The 9,603-nt window shown below is 43.0% G+C and overlaps 1 protein-coding gene across 1 annotated transcript in view; it reads right to left on the bottom strand.

Moving 5' to 3' along the window:
* Nucleotides 1-9,139, bottom strand: part of Napg (NSF attachment protein gamma) — a 22,168-nt gene extending 13,029 nt beyond the window's left edge. Inside the window, exons 1-7 of the mRNA XM_031365848.1 lie at nt 8,987-9,139; nt 6,461-6,528; nt 4,310-4,394; nt 3,638-3,655; nt 2,976-3,006; nt 793-902; nt 605-671 (exon numbers count right to left, since the gene is read on the bottom strand). Coding sequence (XP_031221708.1) covers nt 605-671; nt 793-902; nt 2,976-3,006; nt 3,638-3,655; nt 4,310-4,394; nt 6,461-6,528; nt 8,987-9,042 — 435 coding nt within the window. The 5' untranslated portion in view covers nt 9,043-9,139. The remainder of the gene's footprint in view (nt 1-604; nt 672-792; nt 903-2,975; nt 3,007-3,637; nt 3,656-4,309; nt 4,395-6,460; nt 6,529-8,986) is intronic.
* Between the last annotated feature and the right edge of the window lie 464 nt (nt 9,140-9,603).

Genomic DNA, 9,603 nt, shown 5'->3' with positions numbered 1-9,603 from the left:
TAGCGCACTTGCTAACTCTAGAGCAGTGCTTCTCCACCTTCTAGCCCATCCCTAACTCTAGAGCAGTGGTTCTCCACCTTCTAGCGCATCGCTAACTCTAGAACAGTGCTTCTCCACCTTCTAGCGCATCGCTAACTCTAGAACAGTGCTTCTCTACCTTCTAGCCCATCCCTAACTCTAGAGCAGTGCTTCTCTACCTTCTAGCCCACTTGCTAACTCTAGAGCAGTAGTTCTCAACCTTCCTAATGCTGTCACCTTTAAAACAGTTTCTCATGTTATGGTGACCCCCAACCACAGAATTATTTTCAGTGGTATTTCTTAATTATAATTTTGCTACTGTTATGAATGAACTATAACATAAATATTTGTATTTTTCAATAGACTCAGGTTGAGTCCTATGAAAGGGTCATTAGATCCCTAAATGGGTCAAGACTCACAGGCTAAAAACCACTGCCCCCCCTTACCAAAAAAAAAAAAAAGTGAAATAGAGTTAGGCTGTGGATATAGAAAACCTTAAAAAGCATCCATTGCATTCTTCTTTTCCCATATAATATGGATAAAAATATTCTGAGTAATTAAACAAACAAGGAAAACTCTAACTTACTTCAAACACATTCGCAGTCTGCTGATACAACTGTACAGCCTTCTCTGGATCTACGTTTTCTATGAGCCTGAATTGGACAGAGAACAGCTTGTGTGAGAATTAAGAAACTTGTTTCTTAAGGACGTTACAGAGACAAAGAGGAGCCCCATGCCAAGCCAGTGCACCTGACAACTGCTGTGTGCACTCACTTTCCAGCTCTCTCCAAGGCCATAGCTGCGGTGTCAGGGGTCCCGTTCTCCAGGTACATCATGCTGGCTTTCTCAATCAGTTGCACGGCTTCAGGCAGTTTCTGCATCTCCTACAGGAAAAGCATGCAGCACAGGGCAGAAAACGTCTCAACTTAAGAAATTGGAAATTCAATGATTTTACCCACACACATTATTTTTTGAGACAGGGTCTTACATTAGTTCAAGATCACTTGGAACTCACTAGACAAAACTAGCCTGACACTCACAGCAATCCTCCTGTCTTAGCCTCCCATGAGCCACCATGACCCAGCTTATCTCACTTTTATAACACTGTCAAAAACATTGAATGGCAACAAACATATTGAAATGACTTCATAGTTATACCGTGTGAGGCTAATTTAACAACAACAAAAAGTTTCTAAATCACATGCTTTCACAAAAGTTCTGTTTCATGGCTTCCTTAAAAAAATTACCATAAGCTACAGTTAACATCAGGCTTCAGACCCTGTTACAATAAGTTAGGACAAAGCCAGAGCTGTTTCTAGAGAGGATGTGTCACCTCCTAAAGCTAGCCACATCTCCCCACTGCCTTTTACATCTGGTCTGTCTTACTCACCTCAGGGACTCCCTGATGCTCTGACTCAATATGAGCTTGAATCTCTCTTATAGGCTGATTGATTGCAATCAATAGAATCAATTCTGAATCTCACTAGTACTATGTGAGTTTCAAGATCTTGGGGTCCTATATTTTCCAAATCAAAAACTAAAGCAATTTTAATGAAAGACCTGAAAAGGGAAGCCACTGGCGAGGTAGGTGCAAAGGTGTCTCTCATCTACAGGTACTTCCTGTTTTCTACGTAAGGCCCACCGTGGCCTCTCAGGGCCTACTCTAAATCAAAAGGTCAGTACCCCACCAAGCTGAGAATGTGTTAGCTTGCTTCTAATAAACTGCCAGCCTCACTCCTACTCATGCCAAAACAATGCTTAAAAAATTGTTTAGCTATGGAGATGAGGAATAGACTGAAACATACTACATAAAGTTGCTATGTTTAGTCACATGGGATGAAATACCCCTGAACTTTAGCAGAGAAGAATTAAAAAATAACAAAATGAAATGAAATAAAAAAAAAAAAAAAACAAAGTCCAATCAAAGAACCCAAGGGCTTGAACAATATCCACTGAAAGGTATTTGAGAAGACAGACAGTTAAAGCTACCAGATCTACCTCTCCCTGTAACTCGCCTACCTACTTACTAAGTAGACAGCGGGCAGGGGAAAGAACAGGACACACAGCAGGAAGGAGTAGGTGCCATCTGGGATCTAATCTAAGAGTCAACAACTAAAAGCCTAGCACACGTGTCCTTGCAATCGCAGCGCTAGTGGGGCTAGAGATAGGTGTGGACCAGGAAGGAACTCTTGGTCAGCCAGTCTAGCCCAATCAGCAAGCTCCAGACCAGAGACTTTGTCTCAAAAATCAAGGTGGACAGCCCTTCTGGTCAGCCTTAGGTTGAGCTTTGGGTTATACAGCAGCCATATGCATGTGTGCATGTGTACCTGTGTGAATGTGCACACGCACACACACACACTTCACAACAACAAGACAGTAACCCCTAACCTGCTATTAAGAAACATAAATGTGGCATATCAGTCAAAATATTCCATTATTCCACTGAAAAGGAATATGGTAAAGCAGCAACAGCTGGTTTGTAACTCTACTCACTCCAGCCTGATATTTTTAAAACCAAAAAAAAAAAAAAGACAAAGCGAATTTTCCTTTCCATAACCAACAAGTAATTTAAACAAACATATCATTATAAATTTTTAGCACATCCAGATGCCCTCAAGTTCTCAGATGCCCTCAGGAAACCTCACGCAGCTCTCTTTAGCAGCAGCCTCTGTGCTGGCTGCAGTGCCCTGAGCCTTGCTCTCCCCAGCTCCCTACAATATAGTTCCCTCGCACATGGAGCTTTCAATACTCCCTCCTAACTGCCATGGGATGCTCACTATGGTCCAATTAGTGGGACCCTGGGCAGGACGCCTTGACCTAGCCTTCACATCCACTCCCACATCCCTCACCCCTCTTGCTTTATACAGTGAAGAAACCTGTCAACTGCAACATGAACTCTACCTGGACAGCTTGCTTATTCACGTTACCTCTGCAGCTGTGTGGAGAGTATTACTAACCTTCAACATCATGCCAGCTTGCTCATAAGCTCTGCAAAGAGAATACAATTTCTCTGTTGAGACCTTCATAAAGGAAGAGGGCGAAACCTTCTGCCGAAGATGGCAGGCAGGAAAGTGACCAAGAGAAGGGACCTCAAGTACACTGTGTGACTCCGTGTCCACACTGCCACAGTGTAGTTTCGCACTTTTTATTTGATTTATTTACCGTTTAAGCAATGATACCTTAGGAGTACCAAACATTGAACTGATTTTACCTAGCAAAATAAAATCAGTCTCAGAAAGGCTAGAGAGAAACACGAGTCTCAGCTTTAAGACAAAGAGTACTCCACAAGAGGAGAAAGCTTCCCTTCTCCTCCAGATACTTAACAACCGTCAGTACAGGGAAAGTGACTTCCAAGTCACCTGTGCTTTCACAAGCAAAATACTATGCAGAATTTAATTTAAAATTCTTTCTTATAATTAGGAGACATGTGGCCTTTAAAGTTCAGCTGATGACTAAAGCAAATAAAAATAATTATTTTAATTAAATTTACAAATTTAATAATTTATATTTAAAATGAGTATTTAAAAGTGCATAGCTTGAGCAAAACTTCTCAGGCTAGAGTAAAACCCCAACTTTTAAACCATCTGCAAGCAGATAAGAAGGGTGAAATATTACTTACTTGGCAGCATGAAAAAGGCTGAATGGACATGACGATGTCAGCATTAAGGAAAGAAGGAGTGAACAGTCTGTGGACATCACCTTCTAAAGACAGTTAACTACGCCACTGCTCCCTCTGCGTGCACAGGACAGAGCCGTGATACCTAGGGCTGCTGGTGGCTCCTACAGCCGAGACACTGAACCACCCTGTGCAGCACTTGAAACTGCTGTTCAGCAACAGGACAAAGGGCACAACTATAAGACTATGACTTGCATGTGAGATAAAATGGACATTTATAAATGCGAGCCTTTAAGATTCACCAAAACATTTTCTAGAATGCTTATAAATCTTCTAACTCCTAAGCAAGATTAACTTAATTTTTTTCCAAAACAGTTTATGCATTTCCAATAGCTAGCTATACTTTCTCTTTCTTTTTTAGCACAGGTCTGGAGACCTCCCTCACTTCATCTCAAATCCCTGTCGACCCAGAAGCAAACAGACAAGCATGGCTGTTCATACCAAATGTGCTCAGGATCACTCACTGAATATTCCTTTGGCTTTAAAGCACATGGACTGTTCATCCTTTTTTTAAATTAAAAAGCACTTTACTTCAAACACTAAATTTATAACAGGAAAAAGGTGTTCTCAAAATCTTCTAGCTGTTCCATTTCTTTTTAAAGCTAAAAAAGATACGCCCTGTTATTTTCATGGGCAACAGCTTCCCGTAGGCAGGCATCTTTTGCTTGCTCAAATTGTTTGGCATTTTTAAAGGCAACAGCTGAAACAGAAAAAGAAAAAAAAAAACTTTCTATTTCCATCATTAACAGCCCTAAAATGAATCAGCACCCAAATCAGCATTTTGTGTGAGACATTACAAAATACACTGATTTCAGATAGGGAGTTTCATAATGGCGTGAAATATTACTTTTACCTAAAGCAAATTACAATCTTTCTAAGTATGTTTTTAAAAGCCTATGAAAGTTTTAATTGATTTTTAGCAACACACTGGTGCTGCTTCCATTGAACACACAGATCTCCTAGCACCTACTCCCAAATAGCAGGGGTCTCTATTCACTCAAGAAGGCGCTGCATCCCATCCCTAGCTTCTTCCCATCCAGCTCACTGCATTACTGACGCTCTGAAGCCCAACCGACATGCTAGCCATGTAATGAATCTTCCCTCTGGGCAATCTTTTAGCACCGAGTCACTTTTGAACACAAAGCTTTTCTATTGAGTTATCTACACTGCACAAAGAGCTAACCTACACTGCAGGCTGTTTTGCAAGGAGGGCTCACAGGGCTCAAACAACCAGGACGCCCTGAGAGACAATATTAACATTTGGAAAATTCACCAACAATGGATTATGAAAAGTAGAATGTATACTGTCTTCTGTTTCTTTTGTCATTCTGGGACAGGGACTATGCAGCCCCCACTGGCTGGGAATTCAACTTCGAGGTACAGACTGACCTCTGACCTGAGCAGATGCTCTGCCCTCAGTCTCCCTTCTAGATAAAGTGTTCTTCACTAATTACTTCTTAAAACCACTCTCAGAGAACTCTTTAATGAAGTGTTGAAAACAAAATACAACTATTCCTGTTCCTGCCTGTCTAGTTGTTTGTAAAAGTTCTACCACACAGCTATATTCTGCATGCACTCTTAAGGAAAATAAGCAAAGGGCACTTTAATAGGAAACTTGATTTGGAATATTTATTTCTGGAAGCAGCATATGGTCCTGGAGGCATATAGCAAAGCCATTAAATTTCCTTCCCTTGAGAAATGTACCTTTGGTTTTAAGCAATTGTGTATAAAGTATAACCCAAAATCCATATAAAGCTCAATTTTAAGAAGATGTATCTTTAAATACAAAATATAAGCAATTTGCATAATGCAAGCAGCAAGTTTACTCAACATTTAAATGCAGGGCTAGAGACTCTTGTTTTCCTTTTGAATAAGAAATAGTCCCTCTGTGCGTGTAATAACGGTAGCTTCCAGATTATTTCCTTTGGAGATAGACTGGACCTAAAATGTGGTGTAAAGTGCTTGCTCTAGGAGACCTCTGAGCCAGGCTCATGAACATAGTCACAGATGAAAATTTGCTTGAGGAACTTCAAATCCATGGTGGTTTTAATTTTTTATTGTGCATGTGCAGGGAGGTCAGAGGCAAGCTGCAGAAGTCAGATCCCTCTGTCTGCCGTGTGGTCCAGGGCATCACACTCAGGCTCTCAGGCTTGGCGGCAGGTTCCTTCACCTTAAGCCATCTCGCCAGTCTCAAAATTATGTTTTATTACTTTATATCCAAAATGACAGCAGATATTCAGAGCTATTGTATCATTCCTGAACAAAACTCTAAACTTTTAACAAATTCCTTATGTTGCATATTTTAAGATATTTTATACTTATAGGTGAATTTACTAAAATGTGCATTACAGCTTAAAACCCTTCATGAACATTTAATACTGTATCTCAAAATGAGGCTCATAAATGTTAATGTGGGAAAACAAGATTTGTAGATCTCCTTCAATGAGACTAGTTTTAGAAATTCAACAGCAGACAGTCTAAGAGAAATAAGCAGCACTTATGAATAGCTATGAATGTGCTAACGGCTGGACTGCTAGCACTACCCTAGGCCTGCTGTAAGAGCATGGACCAGGACCTGACTCAGCACTGACTGTATCTGAGTGGGTAAGTGTAGGGACATGCAAAGCCCGTGCAGTTGTTCTGCTCTGTTTCTCTGTTTTAACTAGTGAAGTCTATCAGGAAGTGCTGGAATGACTATGCGAAGGCAAAGCTATCAGAGTCAGTTAAAAACACACATAACAGCAGCAGGACTCCAGTCACAAATACCTGCTTTTCCATATTCAGAAGCAGCGCTGTCATAATCTGGCTTCCACTTCAGAAAACCAGTTTTCAGGCTAGAATGAGAAAGAAAGACGTTTCTTATTTAAAAGATAGCATCAGCTACAGGTTCCTCATCTTCTCAATTCTCTTTGGATGTATTCACAACAAAAGCACCCTCGCTTCTTCCTCTATCCCCACTCGATCATCAATGTCCCTTCTTCTACATACCATCCAAACAGAACATGCATGGTCCCCAGACTAGAAACATCAACACTGCCTAAAAATTTGCTAGAAAAGTACAGTGACCCCACCCCAGATCAACAGAATGAGGAACTCTCTGGGTTTTAACAAGCCAGATAAAGTGTGCTTTAACAAGCTTGCAAACCTGGAAGTCCACCATCCTTTGCATCTGAGAAGCTACCAGGAAGAGTATAACTAAAAAGCCACGAGTATCTGTCCTGCCCAGGTCACAGGGAGCATCCCCTGAGGAGACTACAGGGACTGCAGGAACAACACTCAGAGGAAAAATAAAGGGAGTAGAGTCAACCACCACTGAACGGGAGGGAGAAAGAGAAGTAGTTTTGAAGAGTCTCCCAGGATTAATGCTGGCTTAGAAGCCAGAGCAAAAGATACCCAGTGTTGTTTATCTTTCTTGCCCTTTCTGTAATATTTTGCTTTTATTTAAAAAAAAAAAATCAAACTCACAGTTCAAACTAATTTGGTAGGTACTAAATTTGGCTAGGCATAAAAACTGTTGAATGCCATCTTATATTATAAATTTCAACTCAATTACTGAAAGCCTGCTTACATACAACAATGCTAACTTCCTTCAGCTGAGTCAGGGGCTACTCAGCTGAGAGATGGGGCCCTTAGAAGTGCACCCCTTCATTCAGTGACACATGCATCAACTACCCAGAGTCTAACTCTGAAGTTACTTATCCCTGTAAGATGTATTTTCTAGTTAGCATTTAACATACACAGATAGAGTAACAAGATTTAAATGTCTAAGCAGATTTTCAATTACATATAATGTCTAGTCCACAAAACTGAGAAAAAAATGCAATAAAATAGAGTTCTCTTTGCCCCTTCACCAAGCCACCCATTATGCCCTATATTAAAGTGATTATGGAAGTCTCCCCAAACAAGACATAGCATTCCATGTGCTGGAAAGAGATTCTTAACACTGCAGATCAACCCCAGGCAGCTGAGCACCATTAGTCAGCATGAATGAAGGCCCTATTAACGTCGGGTTCAGGGCCAATCTGTTGTGGACCTTGACTGTTTTTGTCCTAAGAGTCAGTAAGAAAACGTTCCTAAGCCAGTATAGTGATAATGAGTGATGGTCAGAAAACAGACCAATCCCCACTGCCTCTCCTACACTTCTGGCCCATTTTTCCTGTCACTCACTGGTTCTTCTACTTAGAGCACCCTTCAGACCCCACCACAGCCACCACAGCCAGTTCACTCATCTATGACCCTGTCCTGACAGAAGGCCTCTCTTATCAGTCTTCTCCCAACAGAGAAGCCTAGGAGCCTAGTTCTCAACTCCACACACAGCTGCCCTGAGGACTTGTCAAAGCTACTATAAAAAGGATCCTGGCTCCTACAGTTCCCTTAGCTCCGGTGAACAAAATCTCCCTTAGTTCACAAAAACGCAACTTTTATTATGGCTAAGGGCACACGTTCTGTTCTTTTATGTTTGCTTTCACCAGCCAAAAGGATTCTTGGGATCACCCTCTGCATTGACTGCCACTTTCCTAGCCACTGCCAGGGGGCAAGGTGGTACACCAGAAAGGGCTTGTGATTTTCCACGGCCTAAAACTCGCCCTGCTGTTTTCAGCTGAGCAGTCTTGGACAGGTCTCCGGGAAGTTTCTGGCCGCCTCGGTTCCTCTTTTGTAAACTGAGGCCTTTCTGTGTGTTAAGATCGTAGTTTATGAGTCACCTAACAGTGTACTAAGAAATTTCTTACAGTCGATAATCGTTAAGTATGTATGTTTTAGTTCACGAAAGTGGGGGAGAGGACTAAGGAGAATTCGCAGTTTCCAGTACAGCCGTGTGCCTACTGCGCCCAGAAGCCAAATGGTGGCGAACACCTGCAGGACCGAGAAAGCTTAGATCTTGCCCCCCAGTGAACAGGGTGTCTGAGAGTGAGAGTTTTTCAGAATAAGTCTACACCCCCGCACGGCACCAGGATCTCTTTCCTAGCAGTGGCTCTCCACCGCGAGACTTCCTCCATAGTGTCACTTCTGGTTGTCCTGAAGAGAAGACAAGGTGTCCACGCCAAAGCCCGCAACGAGCAGAGCAGTCGCAAACCCTGAGGACCCAACGCCGGGCAGACCTGGCTGTCACAGGGGCGTCTGCTGTCGGCTGCAAATGCCGGAGCGCAGGCTGGCGCGGCCGACTGCAGGGGATTGACCCACAAGGGAAGGCACTGCCCCAAGCGCAGACAGCATCCCAGCACCTCCCTCCCGTTCCGCTCGCGCGCAAGGGTGAGGGGCGCGGATCACCAGCCCGGCGGCGACTCCACGTACTACTTCTCTGCCTTGGCCAGATGCTCCAGCCCCTCGTTTATCTTCTGGGCCGCCATGGCCTCGGTCGCTTGCTGACGCGAAGAGGGAGGCCGCCTAGATATCAGCAAAACACCCGAAACGGTCGGCTTAGGAACGCCACGGAGGAAGCCGGGAAAGGGGCCTACGGGAAGCGAAGAACTCAAACTTCCTGTGGCGAAGCTGGAATGGCGGAAATGGGTGGGATGAAGGGGCGGGAAGGGCGGAGCTAGGCCTCGCGCAAGCGCGGAGATGCGGAGCTGGCCTGAAGGCGTGTAAATTGGTGTTGCTGAGTATTTACAGGATCGAGCGCTGGTTACTGCACTTTACAAATATTTAAGGAGCAATTAATATATGTCGAGTACTGGTCTTTACTAGTGCTGGAAAACAAAAAACCGTCCTCCTTCGCAGGAGCCCTGCGTCTTCACCCGCGAAAATGCGGTCAATCTTTCGCCTATTTATCCTTGCAGTTTATCACAGTTTCTCTGTACTACGTCTATGATAGTATTTGCGCACCATTTATTTTTTTATGGTTTCCTTCTTCCGTCTTATATGAGACAAGGTCTCACTGTGTTTATTCCTACCTCCACTTCCTAGTGCTG

The sequence above is a fragment of the Mastomys coucha genome, unplaced genomic scaffold (assembly GCF_008632895.1).
Source record: "Mastomys coucha isolate ucsf_1 unplaced genomic scaffold, UCSF_Mcou_1 pScaffold13, whole genome shotgun sequence".
Classification (NCBI taxonomy): Eukaryota; Metazoa; Chordata; class Mammalia; order Rodentia; family Muridae; genus Mastomys; species Mastomys coucha.
The sequence above is the reverse complement of the archived record's forward strand: the minus strand, read 5'-3'. Positions and strand labels throughout refer to the sequence as shown.